This window comes from Syngnathus acus, chromosome 22 (assembly GCF_901709675.1).
Source record: "Syngnathus acus chromosome 22, fSynAcu1.2, whole genome shotgun sequence".
Classification (NCBI taxonomy): domain Eukaryota; kingdom Metazoa; phylum Chordata; class Actinopteri; order Syngnathiformes; family Syngnathidae; genus Syngnathus; species Syngnathus acus.
The window spans coordinates 1,972,204-1,997,715 of NC_051106.1; the positions used below are offsets into that span (position 1 = coordinate 1,972,204).

General features: G+C 44.1%; 3 protein-coding genes across 4 annotated transcripts; all 3 read right to left on the reverse strand.

Moving 5' to 3' along the window:
- Positions 1–1,184: 1,184 nt before the first annotated feature.
- Positions 1,185–6,071, reverse strand: LOC119116572 (MAP3K12 binding inhibitory protein 1). Of its 2 annotated transcripts, none has more exons than XM_037242043.1 (9): positions 6,009–6,071; positions 5,138–5,254; positions 4,531–4,710; positions 3,939–4,035; positions 3,664–3,729; positions 3,281–3,436; positions 3,073–3,170; positions 1,555–1,593; positions 1,185–1,470 (listed from the first exon to the last, which is right to left on the reverse strand). In XM_037242043.1, the coding sequence occupies exons 2-9, from the start codon at positions 5,225–5,227 to the stop codon at positions 1,363–1,365; spliced, it is 834 nt and encodes a 277-aa protein (XP_037097938.1). In that variant the 5' UTR covers positions 5,228–5,254; positions 6,009–6,071; the 3' UTR covers positions 1,185–1,362. The 2 variants fall into 2 exon arrangements, with proteins under 2 accessions (XP_037097938.1, XP_037097937.1); XM_037242042.1 differs by having other exon boundaries at positions 5,905–6,066.
- A 9,485-nt stretch (positions 6,072–15,556) lies between these two features.
- On the reverse strand, positions 15,557–19,717 carry nkx2.1 (NK2 homeobox 1). The gene is made up of 2 exons (XM_037242097.1): positions 19,065–19,717; positions 15,557–17,263 (listed from the first exon to the last, which is right to left on the reverse strand). Exons 1-2 carry the CDS (start codon positions 19,573–19,575, stop codon positions 16,500–16,502), a joined length of 1,275 nt encoding a protein of 424 aa, XP_037097992.1. The 5' UTR covers positions 19,576–19,717; the 3' UTR covers positions 15,557–16,499.
- Positions 19,718–23,053: 3,336 nt separating this feature from the next.
- nkx2.9 (NK2 transcription factor related, locus 9 (Drosophila)) lies at positions 23,054–24,413 on the reverse strand. Its single transcript, XM_037241651.1, has 2 exons — positions 24,197–24,413; positions 23,054–23,697 (listed from the first exon to the last, which is right to left on the reverse strand). Exons 1-2 carry the CDS (start codon positions 24,411–24,413, stop codon positions 23,054–23,056), a joined length of 861 nt encoding a protein of 286 aa, XP_037097546.1.
- Between the last annotated feature and the right edge of the window lie 1,099 nt (positions 24,414–25,512).

Here is a 25,512-nt window from a genome sequence, read left to right on the forward strand (position 1 = left end):
TCAACTAAATGGCCTGTAATTGATTAGGAGTACAGAGCTCAAAATAAAAATAAATACGTATATATGTATATTTATGTACACACACATTCTAGTCCTGGCTCTTTAACTACCATTTTTTATGAGCTTGAAGCAAGCACGCTTTGCCTCTAAGTGAGAAAGTGCAATCTGGCGCTCAAATACTTCCAAACGTGTGTTTTTTAAGTTTGAATGTGCAGAATTTCATTTAGTGCTTCTGGATCTGGAACAGTTTGGAACCAACGTAAATGAAATTGAATAGCACTAATGCAAAACGAGCCTGTTTCATTGCAATCGCTCGACAAAAAGGAGAACGTAATTGTCGCTTTAGTCATTTATGAGAACGGCGGCGGCGGCATCGTCGAGCGAGCGCAGCGGCAGCCCGTTTAAACGGCGACGGCGGCGCTGCTTTGTTGGGTCTGCGAGATGTTTCGCAAACAAGAGGTGCCATAATCAGGTCATTTGTCATAATGACAACCATTAGCGTGGATCATCAGCAACGCAGCAGTCAGGCAAAGAAATCAGGTGGCCTCGCTCAGCTTCCTCCCAATTACGCGCCGTGGCGCCTGCACACGCGCGTGTACACACATGTGCGCACTCTCGCTGTTAGCAGGTTGTTTGATTTGTCTGCTTGTCTGTTCGACACATCGCTGATAACCAGCCACGCTGATTTCGAGCAGTTTTTTTTTTTTTTTGCGTCAAAAATAACTTAGAGATGTAAAAACTTCAGCATGTGCAGTGCAATTCAGTTAAGAGTACACACACAAAAAAGTTAATTTGATCAATCAGATGCTAACCTGATAATGGTCATGGATATGATCAATAATATACACTAATTCCAACTATTAATTTGAACTGGCAAGCAAATCAACAATAAAAAAAAATACCAACAATGAAATTGAACAATTTTAAATGTTAACTACAGCACCATGGCAGCATGTCTGGCTGCTCACTCCATTTGAAGGTACAATATATAGCATGGAGCCTATGCTAAGCTAATGACTAGCAAGAAATGACTTCCCCTAAATAAAAAAATAAAAAACAAGAACAAGTGGCTAATGAAGTGGATGCTAAAGTACGTACATAGCATGTAGGATGGCTAACGACAACCATGTAAATGATCAGAGAATAACAATTAAAGGAATTTGAAATGCAGCAGAAGTCCAACGTTCAAAGCGCTAAATTTACATTTATTTACGCAGGGGAGCATTATACCTGACTGGGGATGCACTGAAACAACGCAGACAAAACAGGCCTTGGTTTCCTCATGTAAGTTTTCTATGTCAGCCAAAACATTATCATCTGGGTCCATTGCTACAGCTAATTTCACAATTCCACCAAATCGTGTCAAAGTGGGAACTCGGGTCCATATGCAGGCTGGAAGTCATTGGCCTTCTTGAGCAGGGCTGCTTTGACGGCGCTAATCTTCTCATCCAGCTCGGTCAGACTGCAGGCCTGAAGGAAAACGTCAACAGCAAAGTCAGCCTGGCAGCAAGGAGATGAAAGCATCCCAAAAAGAACAAAAAAGAAAATGTGTACCTGAGCAGGGGAGGTCTTGGGTCTCTTGTGTGGGAGGTTCTACAAAGAAGTAGACACCTTGACGATTAGCCAAAAAGTCACGGCCTCCTCCTAAGTCTCAAGTAAAATGCATGCACTATAGGGTTTAAGTCTGAGGACTTGTCCAGTCCAAAATCGTTTCTGTTTTTTGTTGACGTCATACCAAAAGGACGCCCTCTACTGTTTTTCAGCAATAACTTCATTTGAGTGCCATTTTGTGACGTTTTTGTGGGAGCAACTACATGTAGCTGCTTGAGCAAACCCCCAAAATACATTTTATCCCTACCCCTCCCCCCAAAAAGTGGTACTTGGACTGGAAAAGACCCCGCGGATTTATTCAGAAACACTCGACATGTGCGCTGGCACAAACATGCAGCGAGTCAAAAGGGGTTGAAGAGCGCAGCGTGCTGTGCTGTGCGATGGCGGCATCACGAGACGGAGAGACATGATGCGGCTCATCTCGAGCACACTTTGAAAACGTCTCTACACACACACACACACACACACACACACACACACACACACACACACACACACACACACACACACACACACACACACACACACACACACACACACACACACACACACACACACACACACACACACACACACACACACACACACACACACACACACACACACACACACACACAGACACACGCACACAGACACACACACGGCGGAACTACGTCTTCCATCAAACCACGTCGCATTCTGCTCATGTGCTTTTGACAGCACGTGAAGTCCCGAAAATATCAGACATGTAATCGAGTATTCCTCAATGTTTCTGCCTTTTTAACAATATTGTTACCTATTTATCGCTATCATTACGATGATCTATTTAACTATGAAAGACAATGTGGTCTTAAAAGAGGAAAAGAAAAACTATTGTACACAAGACAATGAATCGTGTGAAACAATTAATGAAGACAATTATTCGTTGATTTTAAAACTTTGTAATGATTTAACCACCGAAACTGCCCTCATAGCCTCATGTCAATTTCTCCACGGCATTTGGCACATTCATCGTTTCACTTTGATTACGTTTAAGATTGTGAGAGGCCAAAATCAAAATTACGATTAATTTTGGATTCATTGCCGGGCTCTACCTAGAGACGAACCTTGAACCTTTCCTAAGTTTCAGCCGAGCATGTTACCAAGTCCTAAAACTGAATATTGAAGTCTGCCTCGAGTCATGTGACTCAAGTCCCACACCTTTGTTGTCACCTGGGCCCACACAATGGCCGGTGACATGGCACCTCTCCCTCTTCACTAAAGGAGTGACCCGCTGGCAATATTTTTTTGTTCACACTTTTCCCTCTGCCAGCTCAAACTTTTCTGCTGGAGTCTCCATTTTTGCTCCAAGCGGCTAATGGTGCCTCACAGGTGACTTTGCTACTAGTAATAGCAGCGGAACTAGCTAGCAACTTCAATTAGCCGCTTACAGCTTTGACTATGCCGGCTGGTTCTTGAGAAATAAAGCGTGCATGTCCTCACCGTGGATTGGAAATACTCTGGCGAGAGTCCCTCCAGCTGTAAGATGCGGTCCTCCAGCTTCTTTAGCCTCTGGTAGACACTCACAGGAACTGGGCCCGCTGCAGGAAAAAAACATCCAAAATCACATATTAAACCCATAAAAAATGTGTGTGTGGTGATCCATCAGGGTTCTAAAGAATTCCAGTCAGGAGGTGAGCTTTCCTATTACCTGTCGGGAGTCTGAGGTGAGCCTCAATGTTGTTGAGGCGTTCCTCGATGGCTGGGTTGCCGCAGTCTTGTGTGGCAAGGCTTCGTGCCTGTTCGCCAGCTTCTCCTTGGCCTCCGGAGTGGGTCTGAGGTCCGTATGTGTTCACCACCCGCGTGACTGTGACAAACATTTACAAAAAAAAAAAAAAGCAGTTAATTCCTTTTCATGTTTGTTGAACTTGCAGCAATGTTTGTTTAAAATGAGATGGGCAAGATGCATCGTGCTTCCTTAATTCATCTCAAGAATTAGTTTTGACAATTTAATAACGGTTGTCTGTGTTTTTTTTTATACACACAATTAGTGTGTAAATGCACAATGATTGCTACTTTATGTTCCAGTTGCACCTTTGACGTGGCTTTTAAATCCGGGGAACGGCGTGAACACGGCGTCTGTTCTGGCGCAGCTCTCCCCTGGTGAGGAAGAACAAGAAAATCACATGAATAAAAGTGCAATAACATCACGGCCGCCGTGTTTTCCAAGGCCGTTAGCTACTCCAGCTCAGTCCGGCGTGACCTCTCGCCCGCTGGAAATCAGCTCTCTCCCAAACATTGGCAATCTGTGCGCGGGCTCCCACTCCACACCACGCCGCATTCAATCCCCCCACCCCCACCTCGCTCACCTTGATTGCAGTCGATCACGTTGCAGAACTCGCGCACGTTGTTTTCATTGATCTCCATCTGCTTGCGCTCCATAAATGCAGATATCCTGCGCTCGATCTGGAGGGACGACACGCGTAATGACAGGCGATGGATTGATCGGCCATCCGCAAAGCAAAATTGTGTCGCCGCTGTGATGAGAATGTAACGAGGCAAACAGGAGGGGAGGGCGGGGGGTAGGGGAACCTCGCTGGGTTTGTGGGCGTCACAATTTACATGATGAGGAATGACAATTGCTATTCCAGGTAGGCGCATCTTGCGGGCCGGCTGGCCACTGTGGCGTGATAGAATATGAATACTGTTTGCTTGGCTAGCAAAATAAATGCACAACAAAATGGGGCCTCTTGTCCTCCATCCACATCCAATCTGAGAGTAATGAGCATCCACTTCATAATCCATCAAGGACCAGGCCCCGCTCTCAAAGTCCTCCAAGCTCCGCGGTCTCTCACAGCAGACCGCGCCGCTAAAGGACCCCCGCCCCTCCCCCTGTTGCCAGATCTCGGGCCTGCAACGAGCCCTTTAATGATGTGATGATTATTCATAAGCGTAACCCACCTCAGACTTGCCGGCACGGATTTGCACCAAAACGTCATCGGACGCGTCAGGGAGGGGCGGCGTTGACGGGCTGCGGCGGAGGGCGGATGAGGACGCGGTGTCATGCGGCATTTCTTTCTCGGTCTCAAGTGACTCACGAGTTGGAGCCTCTGCCAGCGTTTTGAGGTTCTCCGACATGGCCTGGAGTGAATACAAATACTTTTCCAATCCTTTATTCTATTTTTCATCACTATTTATTCCACGTCAACATTATTCGCTGCTGGTCGTAGCTGTTGGTTTTGTTTTGCTTGTGCCATGTAATGAGATTTCATTCTGTTTACTATTTTGAATGACAATAACGCAAGTCAAATTTGAAAATAATAATAATAATACAAAATGTAATGTTCAGCAACAAGTTTAGTGAATACAAGCGTTTATATGGTAATGAAAAACTGGGGTTTTAATGGGAGTCAATAAAGCAATTTTGCCCACTAAGATGTTTAGCGCTATAGTAAAAAAAAAAAAGTCATCAAATTTGTTTTGAATCTTGGCATCCAAGTCTTACTACCACAACCTGAGAAAATTTTACAAAAATCCCAGTGAAATGTTGAGAGGACATGTAGTGTACCTGTAGCTTAATGATGTGCCGTTGTAGACAGTCGTAAGTGTGAGCGGCGTCCGACGGCTGTGGATTCAAGGCATCCAGGTTGACTTCCATCCTCAAAGCGGCGTCACCTAATTTGAGCTGAGACACGCACAAGAAAAGCAAGAAATGTTTAGTATTTTTTCACTCAATTAACTTACCTCAAATGATTGTAGTGAACATAAGTTTTCATTTTGTGTATTTTTATTCTTCATTTAATAAATGGGGGATTTCTTGCTTTAATTTCTAAAATGAGAAAGAAAAAGGAAAGAAAAAGTTTTGCATTAAAAAAACTCCAACATTGGCAACAATTACTAAATTTTCGCAAGGTTGCGGCACTCATAAAATAACTAATAAACTAAACTCGTGAAAACATTAAAAATAATCGATGACTTGGTTCTTATCCGTCACAGAAATCTATAGGAAAGAAACATTTTGAGCACTGTAGCGTGTCGCTTTACGAAGTTCTATTCATGTGTTTGCAGTGGTGTATGATTATACCTGCCCCATCCAATATGGCGGCCTGGCTAACAAAACACGGGGGGGGGGGGGCGCTAATCCGCTCAATGAAGCATCTACGATTGTCTGTGGTGAACAAAATCTCACAGTTTAAAAAGGCTTTTACTTCTGCGAGGATGTCGGGTGTTTACGTTGTGAAATGCTGTCGTGCAGCAGCGACGTGCATTAGCATGTGAGCTAGCAAACAACACAGACTTGGCTGGCTTCCGCGCTTAAAAAAATACCGAACCAACCTCGCTGACGAGGTCGGCCAGCAGCTTGAGCAGGGCACTCATGCAGTCCGTGTAGCTGGACAATTTGCTACAAGTGGACTCCTTCGCGGAAGGGAAACTCTCACCGGTTAGCATCATTGTTTCCGCCATTGCTGTTTTACGTCAGCAGAAGACGTGCACGCCGATTGGTTGGAAGAAAAACATGGAGGGCGGAGCGTACGCGTCACTGCGTGGGCGCGCGCGTGCAGCCAAGAGCGCCCACTTCACATAAAACCAAAAAATAAAATCCTGATTATAAATTCCATAATTATTTTAGAAATGGTCACCATAGTGTGGGTGGAGTCAGTGAGATGCATTTTCACCAGCATTTACACCCTAATTTGCTCATTATGCAGATTTTTCTATTTTCTTTAATCGAGTCCACACTTTCAAACTTATAATTAATCTCAGGCTTTAAATTTTCGCTCTCAAACCATGTTTTAAATACCTCAATTCGTCACTTCTCTATAACTGTAAACAATGATGCTTTGGCATGTAAAAACACATTTGATAATACAGAATGTGTTAATTGCATTAGATGAAAAATCACGCATTATAACGTAGTTAAAAATTATAAAACCAGGTTTATAATGACATACTTAGCAGTTAACATTACACTTGACAATTCATACTAAGGAACAGTCATGCTCTAATGAGAACATTGTTGTTGAGTGCAGAGCAGCCTGTGCAGCAGTAGCATCGACCACAATGGTGATTTTCGTGTGAGTGTGCGTGCGCACGTTGAGTGACTGTGGGAAAATCTGGCTGCTCTATTCATTTTGCCGTCTATTCACTTGATGGCGAGAGAGACTGATGAGGACAACAACAGGAAAATGACAGTTGCTGGCAAACGAGAAAGCACCGCGGCACTCACGCGCCTCAAATCTCTTTTCGTGGGTTAATCATTTTAGGAAAAAAATGGTCTGAGGACAAGTTCCTTGGTTTCATTTGTCCGTGTTCTACCCCCTGAAACGGGAGCGGAACTTTAATGGTTTGACACACTGAGCCTACGTTCTCCCTACGGACTTATATTTGAATGGACTTAACATGCCGCGGAAGAATTTAAACCCCTGGTGGCCATCTTACGTTGCCACCCACTAAAACTGACTAATTTGAATACATCGATGGAGCGAGGTGTATCTCATGCATGTGGTCTACATGTTGTCAATTTTTAAATGAACTGCAAAACGACTATCCTGATATTTCCAATATTCGGTTTCATTTTTTTAAACAAATTATTTGTCCCTTTTTCATTGTGTACAGCGCTGATAATTGTTAAAAACAGTATGCAGTTCAAACGATACAAGCACAATTTTACGCATATTGCGTGTTGCCTTGATTTCATCCCCCCCCCCACACACACACTTTCTTTTAGATACATTTTTTAAAAAAGCGCCTGCACCTGTCACCTGGGGTCCCGCTGCCTCTATTCAATCCTCATTTACATAACCTCGTTTAGCAGTTCACAAATCAGAGCCATTAGGCGCCGCTCACGGGAGCCGAGGCTTCTAATTTGCCGCCACCATGCAGTCAGCCGGGAAATTGTTGTGCTCGGGAGGCCCCCCAAAAGAAAGGTACGCGTCCTGGCTTTGATTGTTGATTGTGATGGTAAATGTACAGATGATTAGGACACGTGACCACGTCACCCTTCCCCCGCCCCCACGGCACTATTGATTTCTTGCCAGAACTCAGCAGGCAACCGATCCCGGGTGGTGCTGGGAGCCCGCATGAAGCGGAAAGACATGGGTCATCTATAGGCTACATTTAGCAAGGTGCACAAGTCATCTTGCTGGTAAATGTCCGTCCGCACGTCGAGCGTTTCCACTCTATTCATTTTCACTCCAGCACATTCAATGGCCTCAAATTCATACCAGTGCACGCTTACACAAATTCGATGACTGCCCAAAAATTTCCTCTTCGCTGCAGGTGCGTGAAATGATTGTCAAGTTGTGCGCTCGCTGCTTCAGCCCATGCGCAACCATTTATAACGCCATTCCTCAAAATATACGCGCGCAATCACTCCAAGTTCCCAAACGGGGGGAGCCTTTTATTGATGCGCCGTCGATTCAACAGGCCGTGAATAGGCCCAGTCAAGAGCCAAAAATATATTTTCAATCTGCATTCAATTTGGCAAAGATGACAGCAAGGAGGAGTGCGATTCACGCTGCCGCAAACTTGCCGCCGGCGCATTGTGAGGGGGAGAGCGGGGGGGGGGTATCTTTTGGAGAAGCCACGTTTAATTAATCAACAAATCGCTACTTTCCTCCCCCTACTCCCGCTCGCATGTGTTTGCACTTCACGCTCGGCATGAGGCGCATCCTAAAGATTGCGCGAAACATTGCGTAACAACACAATCTGATATGTGTTGATATGAAAAGAGTCAGCAGACTGTCAAAAGGGTCACGTCGCACAAAAGTGTTTACGAGGGGGTGATTCGCGAAAGTGCGCCGGGCCGGCTGCATTTTTTTTTAACCAATATATTTTATTCTTTCACTTCACTTGAGGATAATTTATTACAAGTGTGCAGAGCAGGTCGGTGTGGGGGAGGGGATTTAGCAGAGTGGTGCTCGAGAATGCTATAGCAACCAACAAGGGGACCTTTGGTAAAAGCAACTGTGCTGCTGGAGTTGGACAAAAAAAAGAAAAAGAAAAAAGAAAAAGGACACCAGACATGCAGATCATGGCGGAGTAAAAGAGCTTTAAAACAAATTAGCTCCTTTCCCATGCAGATGCAATTAGCTTACATGAAAGTTCTAATTGTTTCATTTTAGACTAAAATATTTCAGTAGTGGCACCTCAAAAGTCTACACACCCCTACACACTTTGTGAACCTAAAAAAAACTGACACCAAGATCATTTCTAAACCTTTTTCCCTACTATTAATGTAACCTATCTGTACTGATACTGCAATAATGTAGTTGCACAAGTGTACACCATCTTATAAATGGAGACGTGGCCACATTCAGAATGAACTCATCGCATTCAAAAGCGAGTCAGCACATACCTGCCACCATTTGAAGCACATCTGACTGAAGTTCAGTTGTTCTAGTAGGCTTTCCCTGACATCTCTTTTCCAAGCAGAAAATAAGGATTTTGCGCTTACATTGACTGCTACTTGGAAGTGGGTACGTTATTCTTTGGTGATGAGCAACAATTTGTTTGTGTCAATAAAAAAATCACAGCTTGTGTTGATGTGACGACGGAAATTTTATTTTTGTGGATGACACAAAGCTGGAATGCATTTAGTTCCAAGTGTGCTATTTTGTTTGAAAATGGGCTGCTTGGGGGATTGTGAAGAAGAACATACATATAGGGGCAGCCTATAGCTCGCCCCTAATCTCGTAATCTTCCCTCCTGACAGGACAGGTCTTCTTAATGTTGTCTTGACAAATTACTTTTAATGAAGACGTAATTAATGGAAGTAGACTGTCAAAGCAAACAAGCCTTCTAATTGATTTGTGGGAGGGGGGGGGGCGCAGAGCGCGACCTCGAGCCAAGCCCAACCCGCCTCCCTCTTTGTCCGGGGGAGCCTCTATTGATTAGTGCCTGTGTGTATCGCCGCGCATGTGTTTGGCTTCATTAAGAGATAACGGCTTCCTGATTACTTCCATCCCCGGCTTTAATGTCGCTTAATGTCTACTTTGTTCCCGTGTCATGTCGGGGGCCAGCGGGAATAATAAGAGCGTGTGGGTGGGCCCGGCGAGGAGGGGGGCCCCCCGTGAGGGGCGGTGGGCCATCAGTGGGGATCGGTGGAACGGGTTAGAAAAGCAGAACCTCGAGACGCAGCATGTAGTCGGTCTGCTAAACTGTCGGCAGCCATTTCAGTGCCAGTCGGACCTGATGCTATGCTAACGTACAAAGTATCTCCATATTTGGGGATTCCCCCCGCCCCAGGTGTCAAACTCGGGTCCTCCCTTGTATCCTGCCTGTTTTAGAATGATGCCTCCTCCAACACACCTGATTCAAATGATCTGGATGGTTATCGAATCCTGCTGAGCTTGCTGATCATGTGATCAGGTGTGTTGGAGGAGGCAGACATCTAAAAGAGGCGGGCAGGCAAGATGGAGGCCCTCGAAGAACGCAGTTTGACAGCTGTGGTTTTTAGAGCGATAGTTTCACCCCAAATTACAACTCCAAGGGTGTTCAACTTCAGAGATTCCACCAAATTTTCTGGTAGAATCCTTTTTGGCAGTTCAAAGTTAACTCCGCTTGCTCCCCTCAAAAAAAAAGTTCTTCTTTCTTTTTGAAAGGGAAGCATTACCCCGGCGGCCCCCCCTCGCGGTCGACTTCCGTTCGCCGAGCCTGTAAATTGACCACATTAAGAAAAGCACGTCTCCAACTGAGCAATTGAAAAATACACGGTGACAATTGCGCCTAAAAGGAGCCGGCAGGGGCGACGCGCCACAGAATTGCATGTTAGCTAATTGTTAATTGAGGCGGCTGCCAGAGGCTAATTGCGTCGGCGCAGCCATTTGCATGATGGACCAGCCACCTGCCCGCAGCCTCTGCCAGGGCAAACTATATAATTAGTCAACCTTTTTTTTTTTGACTGTCGCCCCTTTTGTGTCACATGAATTCCTCCTAATGACATATTTCATTAAGAAAGAGAAGGGAGGAGGAAGAGTGGGAGGGGGGGCGGTGGGCAAATATCACCACCACCCTCCCGGCTAATCCCCTCACAGGCTGTAGAAGAAAATATGTTAAGTCTCAACAGGTCCTATTTACCTCGAACCTCGGGGGGTGGTCCTGGCTGGGGGTTAAATGGACATTTGTGCCTTTTCTCAGCTGGGATCATAGCGGCGGCCAAGACGGACGCCATTGAGCTGTCACATTTTGGGGATCTTGATTGCGTATTGTCTGGCAACATTCAAGGCTTCTTTGGGTGCTGCAACCTATCATTCACTTTGGGGGGGTGAGCAACATGCGGAACGTGGGACACTTGGCAGCCCCTGCGAGAATCAGGAAACTCAAAAGTGAGGATCGTTCATTTTCATACACTGAAAAAAAATGCTGTCTTGAATTTACTCAATTTGATTTGGTGAAGTGGTTGAAGAAAATTAAAACATCTGGATCCTGACACAATTCTTGTTTATCGGGAGGCGGTGCGTGCGTCAATTCCCTTTGACCCTTTGACTGATGCCCTCGCCAGGCCATTGACGGGCTCATTTAATCTCCAGTTATCTCAGCGAGGTGCTGACAGAGAAAGTGTGGCCTTAACCTGTTTAGTCATGCCTCGTTAGCCCCCAATAAACCCCCAAAGGACCCCCGGGCGATACTGTACACAGACCCATGGGGGCCACATGCTTGATTGTGAGGTGTTCACTGGCAGAACGCAGACTTGCGGCATCTGCTTGGGAGAAGGGTCTCAATCTGATTGCTTTTCTTGAAGTAGTTTGGGTTTCAAGTGGAAGGGTAGGGTTTGAAGACAGGGTTTCAAATTAGGGTTTGAAGTTAGTGTTAGGCTATGAAACTTGTCTTGTGAACGCCTTTCTCCCTTCCTTCCTTCCTGCCTTCCTTCCTTCCTTCTTTTCATTCTTTCTACTTCTTATGTCTTTTTATCATTCCTTCCATCCATCCCTTTCTTCCAACTTTCCTTTCCTCCTTCCTTGGTCATATCTTTTCTTTTCTTATCTTTCTTACATCCTATCATTTTGACTTTCACTTTATCATTCCTCCATTGCTTCCTTCTTTCCATTCATACTTCCTTGGTTCTCCCATTCCTTTATTTCTTCCTTTCAACATACATTCCATAGATCCTTTGTCCTTTCCATCCTTCCTTCATCCTTTCTTAATCCCTCCGTTGTTTCCTGCCACCACCTACTTCGCTCCCTTCGTACCGTCCTTCCTTCGTGAAAATTGGAGCCCACCTCCTTTTGGGCCCAGCCTGCATTTCTCCCAATAAAAGCTGCGCAGAGCGATGGAAGGCATTCCCGCTGCAAAGCGGGCGGCCATGAGCTGAATGAGCTTGTAGGCTGATGGGATGCAAATGCGCGGCGAGCCCTTGCGGAATTTGGAGAGCGCACTTGTGCATTGGGATGAGAGGGCGGCAATCTGTACGGCTCTGTTTGACAATGAAACCAATAATGGAACACAATACAGTCAACACTCGCTTATTGTCGGCTTTAGGAACCAAGCTCGGAAGCGAACAGCCTCAATTCACCACAAATAATTGCTCAACCCCCTTGCTAACAAAAAGTATAGCATGTACCCTGGAAAGCTAACTCACTATAGCCTATGGAATGGATGGTTACATTTCAAAATAAAACTGAATTAATATAAGCAACTGTACGTTCATGAGCCGTAACGCAAAAGACGTATGCAACAATGACGTTAATCTGAAGGACAGCTGCGCAACAGGTGCAACACACACACACACACACACAAACACACACACACACAATGGTGCCACAACAATGCAAACACTTGCGTTGGCTTAGTTGAGAATAAAAAAACAGCACTTGAATCGCTTGGAGCACTAGCAGTTCACCACAGTTAGCGTGCGCAAACATTATTTGAACAATTTTCACATGTCAACTACGTTATGCCCACTCTTGTTTTTTGTTTTTTTTAAGAAAAACTTGAAATAAAATATGTTATTCACCAGACATGCTGATGCAGACCTCCTTCCTTCCTTCGCTTGTTTAAGCTAGCAGGTAGCGCTCGTACGTGCTGCTCTGATAGAGCCAGCCAAAAACCTTTGCTGGTTGAAACAAGCCAGCCAGCAACGGCAACGTGAAAAAAGGTGGTTTGATGTCAATTAGTTGAACCTGGGTTTCAAACCAAACATGGTGACGTGGCATTTTGCTGCTTTGCTGCATGCAAGCGGAATAAGCTAAATTTATAGGGCCACTTGTTGCAATCTATGTTTGAAGGATTCCACGAGTTTGCAATGAAAAGAAAAGATTACATATTTGGAGGCTTCATTTGTAATCCGCTACATTCATCCTCTACTTTTGCTCACTTCATTCAAGTTAAAGACGTAAACGGCAAAGCCAATGCGTCGTTGCCCTTTCCACCGCCTTCAATTGGCAAATTTACATATTTGCCGACGTTGAACAAAAGGTCGCCAGCACCGAGTGGCTCTAATATTTGATTGCTGACCCCAGAAGGAATGAAACAGCCTTGGGAATTTGCTCCCGCTCTTTCTCCACCAGTCACATTGCTGTCACCTTGGACCAAACAAAAGCATAACGTCAAGTTTCAAAAAAGCAAGTTGGGGCAACAACGTTGTAGGTTATGCTACAATTTTGCAATAAAATGAATCCAAGTAGCATCACCAGAGATGGGACCAAGTCACACATATGCAAGTCTCAAGTGAGTCTCAAGTCTTAACCTTCAAGTCTCAAGTAAGTCCCAAGTCATTTTTTTCTTGGGCAAGTCAAGTCCTTAAATAGGTCAACTCAAGTCCAAGTCAAGTCCTTAAATAGGTCAAGTCAAGTCCAAGTCAAGTCACCTTATTATTGCAATTTTACCCGCAGAATCTGATCTTAGTAACGTGGAAAGACAAGATATAACTAACTTTAAGTAACCATCATTGTCCAATGTGTCTAACCTGTTTAAAAAATATGACAATAATTTGGATTTGCACTGTAATTACTGATATTCAGTAAAATACACCAGGGAATCAAACAAAAAAGAAATTACCTCATACAATTATTGACAGCTCAATCTAAACAAATGAACCTCTGCCGACAGTGTCTGACACATTTGAGTTGCAATTATGAAAAAATAATCTGAAAAAAATCTGAAAGAAGAAACACATTAAAGAACATTAGAAACATTTTACGTTTCATCTGTAACATCTGGAGACACCAGAGCTCTATAAACTTCAAACGGACAAAGTCGTCTGGCTGTCTGAAATGTTTCTGCACTGTGCTGTCCGTCTTTTGCCGTCATAAAGGTAATTACGATAGCCGAAGGTACCGCTCCCGCTGACATGTTTGTGCATGTCTGATATAAAGGGGCGTGATTCTCCAATGAACACGTTAGGTAGGTAGAGAGGGCACGATTGATTGACAGGGTAGCGATCCAATCATGACAACGCCATTCTCAGCCTGCGCTCCTACCGTGTTATCGATATTACTTTTTTAAATGTATTATTAATTTTATATTCAAACTGAAAACTTAAACTAAATAACACGGAAGTCATTCAAGTCATCGTGTCTCAAGTCAAGTCAAGTCCCGAGCCTTTAACTTCCAAGTCCAAATCGAGTCTCAAGTTTTTTTATTTTTGTCAAGTCAAGTCACAAGTCATCAAAACAGCGACTCAAGTCGACTCGAGTCCAAGTCACAGTGACTCGAGTCCCCATCTCTGCTACTTGGTAATAAACAATTACAGATGTATAACAAGGAGTCAAGCATCGAAAAATCATTTTTGCAACGAATTGGGAAAAACTGACACAAAAAACGATGTTTTTTAGGGACCTGACACAAAAATTGTGAATCACACATTACTGATGACTGTTGACAAGAATATGCTACATCACCATAACTTAAGAACCACTTATTCCAAAAAAATGGTAGGTTTTACTACATTTTTGCCCCAACATTTTTGGTTTTTGTTGGATTTAATTTTCTTTAATTCTTTGTTTTTGTGGATTTTTTTTGCAGTTATGTTTAGGTGTGTGTGTGTGTGTGTGTGTGTGTGTGTGTGTGTGTGTGTGTGTGTGTGTGTGTGTGTGTGTGTGTGTGTGCGTGTATGTGCGTGTGTGTGTTTTCTTTAGGGCCACCAAACGGGGGAAGGGGGTAACATATCGCAAATATGAAAAATCCAAATATAATGCAAAGCGTGGATTACAATTCACCCTGTTCTAAGCAGTTCAATAGAGTAACAAAAATGATGTAATGAAACAAACAAACAAACAAACAAACAAACAAACAAACAAACAAACAAACAAATAAATAAACAAATTGACCAAAATAAGGCAAGATTCCAAAGCCTATGTCTCTATTATTGTGAAAATGAGCGTATAAATTCAGCTTTAAGTCAAAGGGCAACGCAGTAAAAGGATATATAGATCATATCACGCGAACACGTTTGACATTATACGCGTGCTTGTTCCACGGATCATTTTGTAACGATTGTATGTGTCAACACGGAATTGAAAAGCTATTTCGACCCTGAAATTAGACGACCTGCAGCGAGCCGCGTTGCCTGGCAACCACATTGTTAGGTGGCGGGAGAGTGGCTGACCCCCACCCCGCCCATTCGCCAGTTCCCCTTGCCCTTAATGACGAATAAATCTTTTTAGACTTTTTTTCTCAAACGCCTTGAAATTTTTTTTATAAAAAACAGGGTCCGATTCAAAGTATATAAAAAAGAAAACAAATATTTGCTTTGCTAGTGATCTCTCCCAGCATTGATTGATTGGTGATAAGATGGCGTTTGGCCTGCGATAAACTGCTGTTTGATGTGCGTCGACTCACGCACCCAAAAAAGTAACATTGAAAGACAAAGGCAACAAAAAGCTCGAGTTGACCGAGCAAACGGACCCGCCCGAACACAAAAGCCCAAGAATGGACTTGCTGTTTGCTCCTCCGTGATGAAACGTTTCACGTGAGTTTGCCGTCAACACGTCAATCTGTGCCGAAGAAATGAAAGGACTTTAAAAAAAACGTTCTGTCAAAGCACTTGGAGTTTTCTGTTTTAATAACAAATACTTAAAAATGAATTACAGTACTGATAAGATGCTGGCCTATTATTTTGAATTTTTTTGTTAGAAAATATTTCATTAATGTTTGTGACAGTTGTTGTGAATGTGCTATCCGAATAAAGATGTACTGTATTCTAGTAGTAATACTAGAAACGTGTTTTTCAAGCTCGAGTTGTCATCCTAATTATATGAAAAACAGGACGGAAACAACATACAATATAAAATCATTGATATGTTACGTATGTCCCTTACAATATTGTTTTTACTGGTTACAAAACAAAATACATGTTTAGTAATACAAAAATGTAACATTCAACTTTAATAAATTAAAGTGTGGCAACTGTTAAGGGCCAGTTCAAATGAATTACAAATAAATACAAGTGAATTTTGAATTCTAACACGAATGAAGATACTATTTTGTTAAGTTTAGTTTCATTTATGATTTCGTCATCATGTTTTTTTTTTTATTGCAGTACTATTTGTATTTACTATTTCTTTTTTTTAAACAGATTGTAAGGTCCACTTTGGCAGCACATTCCACAAATGAGGGAGAGAGGTGTAGGGGAAGGTCACCTTTCCATAATTTATTAATAAGACTATTTTTTCCGTGTTAAGTCAAATATCTATGATAATTTACATATAAACGTACAAATACCAAACCAAATGACAGCAAGATTGTCCCAACAGAAAAAAACTGTACAATAGAGCTGAAAATCCCAACTTTTTACATAAGGAAGGGGCGCGACAAGGGAGAAAAAAAAAGGCAGCTAATGTAAATCTATGTTGGAGCTAATATAATTTACATAAATAAATCCCACAAGTTGCGGTAGAAAAAGCGAGTCCGGAAAAAATCCTTTCCTCAAAAAGTTTGTTTTTGAAAATGTGCGATTACTTGAGGAAGTCGCATTTGCGCCCCCTTTTTGGTCACCACGTCCTGCCGTACAAGAGCGCCGAGCACTGCAACGCGCTTCCGTACTCAGCGGCGGGCGAATTGAGGTGCGACAGTCCGCCCACTTGGCCGCCGTGCAGCGCCGGCGGGCTGGCAGACAGCGGCGGTGCACCGGCGGCCACCAACTCCGGAGAGTGGCCGGCGCTGCCCGCCTGCTGCTGGCCGGACATGAGGATCACGTTGGCGGCTTGCTGCTGCTGCTGTTGCGGATGCCCGTGCGGGTGCTGGTTGTGGGCGTGGTTGTGATGATGTTGATGGTGGTGGTGCTGTTGCTGCTGCTGCCCCGCCGTCGGCCCGCTCCCTTGACACGGCTTGCCGTCGTTAACCAGAACCGGAACCGCCACCCTGCGGGGCGATTGCTGCTGCTGCTGTGATTGCTGGCAAGCCGACGCTGAGCCGCCCTCCTGCTGGTGCATCTGCTGCTGCGACACCTTGTCCTTGGCTTGCCTCTTCATCTTGTAGCGATGGTTCTGGAACCAGATTTTGACCTGGGTGGGCGTCAGGTGGATCATGCTGGCCAGGTGCTCGCGCTCGGGGGCCGACAGGTACTTCTGCTGCTTGAAGCGGCGCTCCAGTTCGTACACTTGGGCCTGCGAGAAGAGCACGCGGCGCTTCCGGCGCGGCACCGCGGCGCTCAGCGAGCCATGCATGCCCTTGGCGTGGGCCTCCGCCAGGGAGCTCAGCCCGCCCATGGCGCCCATGCTCATGGCCGACGACGAGCCGTGCATGAAGCGGGAGACTGTGAGGGGCACGCGCACACACAGACACACGCGCGCGCTCGTCAGTTCAAACAACTCAAAACATGCACACACTGGAAAAAAGTTGTTGGATTTACCTGTTTAAAAAAAATAAAACGACAACAATAAAATCAAGTTCCACCAACTTAATTTTATTTAGTGTAATATTTAAGTTGGGGGCAGATTTTAAAGCGTGCAACCAAAGCCCATGTTGCTGGTATTGTTTTTTTTTTTTACTCTAAATCCAACAGACTCGTTTTTCCAGTTCACATATTACACTTTGAGTAGCAAATTTGCACATATATCAAAAAAGTACTCAGATTTCACAATTATAAGAAAACCTCATTTGTTAAAACAAACAAACGAACAAACAAACAAAAAAAACCATATTCAATTTAACAGTAAATTTGTTTGGGATTAGGTTCAATATTTTACAGGGGGGAGTATAAATCCACTTTTAGCAACAAAGTTCAATTCACGTCTATGGCTGAAAAAAGCATTTTGATAGAATTTGATTAAAAAATGTACATTGGTTGCATTTGATTAAATTATGTTATATTAACACTGATTATTTTAAAGATGGACCTCATTTTACCACAATCTAATTATGTGTGTGTAATGAACCGATTAAACTATAGACGTTTTAAAAGCACACCACCACCAATAATAATAATAGCAATAATAATCCTATAGACATAGACAGGTGCGTACATGGGGGTGGACATGAGAGGTATGAGAAGCCTTGTCAGTGGGCCAAGTTTTGGGCCCCCGTGAAGCACCCCCCCTTTCAAAAACGTCAATTCACTGTTTTTTGTTGTTTCAATAATAAGTAATTAGTTTAATTTAATCGTCACATAATTTTGTGCTGTCATGGAAATGTGGCTGTTTTAAAAAAATATAAGTATGAAAAATATTTTTTCATGGTGTAAAATATGTATTTTATATTTTTACTTGGTAAATATTCTATATAAATTGCTTGATTGTATATTGTAGTTGTAAATAAAATAAATAATGTAAATAAATGTATACTTTTTATTTTTGAATGAATAAATACTTTGTTTTATTTCGTAGTTTTCAATCATAAACACTATTTTTATTAGAAAATCACAAAAAATAATTTTTTCCTCTTCAATTTTGTTGTATTACAGTATGTACTATCAATCTTTAACAATAGAGGTATTATTGAACAATAATTATAAAAAACCTCTCAAATAATCAAAAACTAGCAAATGAAAATGTTTTGTTGCAGCTGTAAAAAATAAAAATTTATTTGTCTTTAGGTTTGAAAAGTTAACATGGTAAATAACTATAGTTTTCTACTTCCGTTAGATTTTTGCAATTAGTTCCATAATCATCATTTCAAATCTGTTAGTATATGAATTAAAATTTTGAAGGCAGTTTATATCTATATAAAATGATAAATATAACTTGACAATAATTTTTCTTTTACTATAAATTGGAAAAACGGTATCATTTTCTATTTTCACATCGTAAAATATAGACGTCTAAAATGTTTCAATGATAAAAATGCAGTCTTAAATGATAAAAATCGGTTAATTTGCAGTTATTTTATTTATTTTTATTAAGACGTAGTTGTGAATAAAAACTGCAATATTTTCTAGTTTTGAATAAGAATAAAGGGTACAAATATTAAAATTTTGCAATTTAAATAAATGTAATTTTCAATGAAAGTGTATTATTTTTCATTTTGACCAAGTATAGAAGTTTTTGATCCTTGAAATGTTCCGTAAAAAAAACAACCTGTTTAAATGTCAGGTGGCGCGCATGTGCGCGTGAACTCACTCGTAGAGAAGCGTGGGTCAGCGGCGGGGTTGGCCGGGTACCATCCGGTGGCGGCGGCCGCCCTGACTCCGTCCTGGTAGGGCGCCAGGTCACCGGCCACGCTGCCGTTGCAGTAGCCGCCCACCGCGCTGACAGCGGCGGCATGGGACAACTGCGGCACCCCGGCGGCGCTCATGTGGTAAGACACGGTGCCGCCAGCGCCGCCGCCACCACCGGCGTTGGGCCCCAGGTGGTGGTGATGGTGATGATGATGATGGTGGGGCTGCTGTTGCTGCTGCTGTTGTTGCTGCTGCTGTTGTTGCTGCTGCTGTTGCTGCATGGCCGCCTGGGACCCCTGCAGCTGCCGGTAGCCCCCCAGGTTGTTGCCGCTGTTGTTGGCCGCCACCGCCGCTCCAACGCCGGCGGCTTCCATGGCGGCGGCGGCGGCGGCCGCCTTCTTGTAGCTCTCCTCCAGTGGACTCAGGATGTCGGACACGGAAAAGGGGGTCGTATGCTTGGGGCTCATCGACATTATTTGTCCTGGGGGGTCTCCTCTTTCTCTTCTACTTGTGTTTTTCTCTTTTCTTTTTTCCCCCTTTTTTTAATGTTCCTCGTCTTGTAGTGGTTGTTGCAAGTCCTTCTGGTTGTTGTTAATTGGGTGGAGTGGGAGCTGGCCGTGGCTGGCTCGGGGGGTCCACGCAGCACACGTTTAAGGCGGAGGAGGGTGGGGGCGGGGGCTGTGGTGACGTCAGCGCGGCACTTTATTACCTGCGCTGACTGCTGAGGGCCTCTTGATGAGCAGCACGAGACACGCAGCCACAGTGGGCTGTCTTGCGTGGACCACTTCTTCGTCTTCCGCAGACTTGAGAACAGAACCACTCACTCCTTTCACGGTCTGTTTTAATAGACCGCCCACGTGCACGCGTGACAGTGGGTCCAACCGAGGACAGAAAGTTGCCATTTTTATGATAACGTTTAATTTTCCAGTTTTTGACAATAATATTGTTTAATTTACAATTGAGTTTGAAAATGTTTTCCATTTTCTAGTATTTTTCACACTGTATTCTTGCATTGTAAATATATATAAACTTCTCTTGAGAATAATAAGATTTGTCTTCTATATTAGTCAAGTAATTTTGAATGCGATTTTTTATTTGATATGGAAAAACGCATGATTAAAAATGTGTTTCGTCATACCATTTTGAATAATAAAACTCCCGTTTATATTTTGGAATGGCAATAATGAGGAGTTAAACTGTTTTATTCCATATCTCCATATTACAAAAAACATTTTTATTTTATCATTGTATATATTTTTTTAGCATTTTTATTTTTTGAGTATCAGAAATAGTTTCTATTTTAAAACATTATTTTCTATTTGTAAGCAACAAACATGTATTACCTTGTATTTTCAAATTTTATTTTCCAGTAGAAAAAAAATGCTAAAATATATTTCCTTTTTTTTAGGATGTTAGGATGTTTTATATTCTATTTTTATATTTTACAAAATGCTATTTCTGTTCATGAAGAAAGAAAATGTTGTCTTCTATTTTCTCAACTGGAGTCGCTCGAAACTCAAATGGCTCAAAACGGGTCAAGCATATCAGTGACGTCACACCAAACAGCCCTGCGTCACACGATGATTTAGTGTAGTAAATTTGCGTTAAACGTGTGCCCCCTAGTGGAGAAAAGCGCCATTGCAGACCGTTGACGTTTCCCGCTACCAAAGAAGGTGTTAGGGCTCTATCTGGTGGGCAAAGAGGGACGTGCGCCCACCTGCGAATAAAAAGCTCAAGCAACAGTACTTTTATCTCCCTGGTTCTTCTCAGCTCTGAAGTTGAGATGTCCTACTTTGTAAGCGGTCATTGAACACTCCTTAAGCTGATCAACGAACGGGGGTTTGAGTGAACCAGGCGTCTTACTTGCGGGTTAGACAAAACAGCTACCAAAATGACTCATGTTTCATGAGAAATTAGACCGCCAATGCATATACATGCCGATAATTATCAGTGTAAAGCTGAAAAACGCATGATTCAGCTCTTATAAACTTCTCAAACCACCAGTCTTCGGCTCTCGAGGAACATTACAAGGACCGACTCGGCACATCACTCCCGTCTAATGAAGTGGCGTGAAAAGAGGGTGCTGGAGCGAGTCAACAGCCGGACGGGATGAGCCGGCGAGCCGTCGCCAATTCCTGGAAGACACCAATGGCAACCCCTGAAAGCTTGTCTTTGTCCGCCCCCATCATGCTCACACCCACAACGGCATTGTGGCCGCCACGCTCATAAATTGCTCGCAGGCAGCCACTGATTAAACATCGCGCAAATTGAAACACTAAACATTTTGTCTGTTCCCTCTGCAGATCCCCCTCCTGGGTGGAAAGGGGAGGGGGGACAATGGTGCATTCAGGAGGGGGGGGGGCACAAAAAGAGGGGCCCCTCCCTCCATATGTGATGCAAGGTGGCCCCAGCGAGGGCCACAAAGGACCAGGTGACAGGGACGATGGGCTGCGAGGTCACAGGACGAGCAAACAACATTATTGGGGGGCGGGAAAACACGAGACCACCCGAACCCCCGAAACACTAGCCCCCAGCATTAACGCCCACGTCATTTTAAACACCCATTCCACGCGGTTACAAAAGACCTTTCCAGTCTCCTGGTGATGAAAGATGCACAAAGATGTCTTCCGATCCTTGCTTCTCTTAATTCTGCTCTCGGGGAAAGTTATGGGTTATTTATGACCCGGCGATTCCAAAAGCAGATTTTCATCCAACCGCCGATTCTCTTCGACATTTTCATCACACTTTTCTCTACTTTAAGCCTCATATTGAAAATTGTTTAACAAGTAGCAGTTCATCCTCAAAAGTGCTGGGTTAAAAATTGGACCGACCCAGAAAGTTGGCTCAATTGAGTTGTTTTTAACTCAACTTTCAACATTTGATTTCTCAGCTTGTTCATAATGAACATTTTGTTTTTTTACGATTCTGTAAGCAGAAAAGTAGTTTTCAATCGAGCGCATGCGGCTTCTCTTCAGTTCTCAGGCAATTTTGTAGCGCTGCTCAAGAGAAGTCAACCTCTTCAAACTCTGAGCATTTAAAAGTCTGAAAAGGAGTCGAGTTTTATGTATCCGACTCTGCTCAGACGTCAACAGCTCGTGCCTCGCCTCCTCCTTACTGAAGGAAGCGGGGATGCTTGGGGGGGGGGGGGGGGGGGTGCTATTCTCATGCTGAAGCAAAGCCGAAGCTCCCTTTTTACTTTAAATTAAAAAAAAATGTTTGCACAGCTTTTAAACCGCATAATGACTTTTTTCAACATCAGAAAAGCAACTCGGGCGCTGCTGTAGTAGACCACATTGAAGGCTCTTAACCCAATTTTTCAGGCGGGGGTGTGATCATGATATTTTTGGAGTAACACGCATTACGTCAGGCTTTGGTGTGTTTTGCAAAACAAAATGATAATAATAGTAATAATAATAATAATAATAAACAATCATTTTGTAAAGCAAAAAAGTTGGACGATTCAACAAGCTAGTTTTGCGAACGTAAAAATGGTCTTTCCCGCATTTTCAAGACTCCCTATTGTCCCCCAAATAATAATATTATATAAACAACATAGCATAAAATTATTTTGGCGCAAATAACCTGTGCCAACGTCAATAACCTAATTGAAAAATATTTTAAAGTTGTTCCACCTTAAATTGCTGTTTAGGCGCCTCTCAAAAAAAAATTTTTTTTACATGTATTTAAAATCGTTTATTTATGCATTCCTTTACAAAAGAAATAATACAATTTAGCATTTTAAGGAACATATTCCCTAAAAATACGTTTTCCCTAACAATATATTGGCTTCTAATTTGCATAATACTGACGCTCACATTCAGCAAAGTCAACAGCAGCCTACAGAGATGTCGAATTACTCTGCAGGCAAAAGTATTAACTGCATTTCAAAAACAAAATGTGCAAAGAGATCTTATAAGTTGCGTGGGAGGGAGGCGGTGAAGTCCGTGCATGTCACTTGAACGGAGCAAAGTGGACCGGGTCACCCCATAAGTCCGTCCAAGCGAGCCTGGAGGCCGCCGGGTTTTCAAAGTGCTGCTGGCGGGGTGGCAGGGCCACAGCTGCGGGCGGCTGAAGGCCCACCAGGCCTTGGAGGCCTGGGTAGGCGGCCAGGGGTAGGCGGAGCGTCCTCGGCTGCGCGCAGCCGCCCGAACCGTCCAGTAAGCTGTAGGCGGTATGAAAGGGTTTCCCGTCGCCGAGCAGCACCGGTACCGGCAACGGCATAGGCATCGGCACCACCAGCCTGCGCAGCAGTGGAGGGTGCAGCATCTGCTGCGGATCGTCCGCCGCCGACGGCCCCCGGCCCCTCTTCATCTTGTAACGGTGGTTCTGGAACCAGATCTTGACTTGGGTGGGCGTCAGGCTGAGCAGGCGGGCCAGCTGCTCTCGCTCGGGGCCGGACAAGTAGCGCTGCTGGCGGAAGCGCTGCTCCAGCGCCAGCGTCTGCGACTTGGAGAACAGCACGCGACGCTTCTTGCTCTTTTTGGCTGCCGCCGCAGCCGCCGAAACCGCCTCGCACGGAAGCTCGGCGTCCGCCGACGGTTCGTCCGGCTTGGTAGAGTCCGGAGACGCCTCTAGGCTGCTGCCTTCATCCCAGGCTGCAAAAAGGGGCGCACGCATGTCAGCTTTCAATTTAAAACGTGTGCGTGACTGTCTGCGTCATGTCATTTACGCAACTAAATCCATAGCGGTCCACTACATATTGGCAAATAAATAAGAAATTAATTAAATTAATTTTTCCATTTGTTTTTTTTAGAAAACGTGGACTATCTTAGAGTGAAAACGATGCTTGTGTCAATTGAAAACAGTGGTCAAATATATTTCTAAATTACAGAGGTGCAAGGTAAGCATTAAGCAAAATCAAACAACTGATACAGATTAACGACACATATAAATTAAATGATGAAAAAGTGCCATTAAATTATATATCATTATTACTCATAGAAATAATGACCATTATTCATTTCGAATCTTTTTGTGTCGTTATGCATAAAATGTTTTCTACACCCTGGCGAGTGACATGGAAGTACGGACTAAGTTTCCTGCATCATCAATCCCCCCCATCCCTTGGATGAAGATAGAAAAAGGTGCACTCACACATGCAGGAGCTCGGGTCCGAGTCGAGCATCCACGACGAGGAGGAGGAGGAGGAGGAAGATGAGGAGATGCAAGAGGAGGAGATGGAGTTGAGGGGTGCGAAGGGCGACTGCGCGGCCGAGAAAGTTGATGAGGACGCGGGAAAAGCCTTCGGATGGCACTCGGGCAGGTCTAGGATGCTCCGGACGGAAAAACTGAACTTGGTGGGCACCGCCATGAACGCGCACACCCATAAAAGAAAAAAAAAAAAAAAGATAGGAAAAAAAATCCAGCTCCACAGTGTGTTTGCTCGGCGCAAATAAATAATCAGGAGAGAAAAAAAAGTAAGCACTTGAGGGGATTCCAACAAGTCCACTTGACGGGCTGGTGCAACAGTGTTTACACAAACACATCCACGCTTATATATAACGACCCCCCCCCCCCCCCCCGGGCGCTCTTTGGCGGCTAAATATGCCGACACTGGTGTCACTCGATGCGGGGAGGTGTTGACGAATGAGCGGCTAGGCGGCGGCACAATGCGAGCGGGGAAGCCACAAGTCATCGTTTAGACGTTTAGCGTCGCTCGTCCAAACACATCACGACAATTGCCGCCCCCCATGAATCACCGTCTTGGGTGGCGAGTGATAACAAGAGCCCCAAACGTGCTATTAGGACACACAGAGCCCCCCCCCAAAGACACTAGCCCTCCTTCCTTTTCAGCCCAAACAAGGTGTCAAAAATTAGCATACAAAGTGAGCAATTAGCGAGTTGGTTCAACTAAATGTACAAGTTATTTTCAGCTAATGTGCGCAAAACGCAATTACGCACGCAGGCGTGACGACGATGACGGCAGACACTTCATGGGTTTGTTGGATTCAGGTCGAATCCCACGGAAGGACAGTTTTGAAATATTCATTTGTTATTTTTTGATGCAATACGATGTGACGTCACCACGCATCGATTTTCAATCTAGTGACGCACTGTTTAAATGAGCGTTAACTATTTTAAGGCCTACTGCTGGCATCACACGAGTGAAAATTTAGCTTAGGGGAAGGAATAGAGAGAGAGAGAGTGTGTGTGTGTGTGTGTGTGTGTGTGTGTGTGTGTGTGTGTGTGTGCGTGCGTGCGTGCGTGTGTGCGTGCGTGCGTATGTGTGTGTATGTATGTGTGTGTGTGTGTGTGTGTGTGTGTGTGTGTGTGTGTGTGTGTGTGTGTGTGTGTGTGTGTGTTGGGGGTGGGGGGGCTTCCCCGTCGCGGTGCGGGTCACCCATTGAGAGCCATGACAACACGGAACAAGTCGGGACTTATCCTGCCAACGTGACGCACATTGTGGCGCT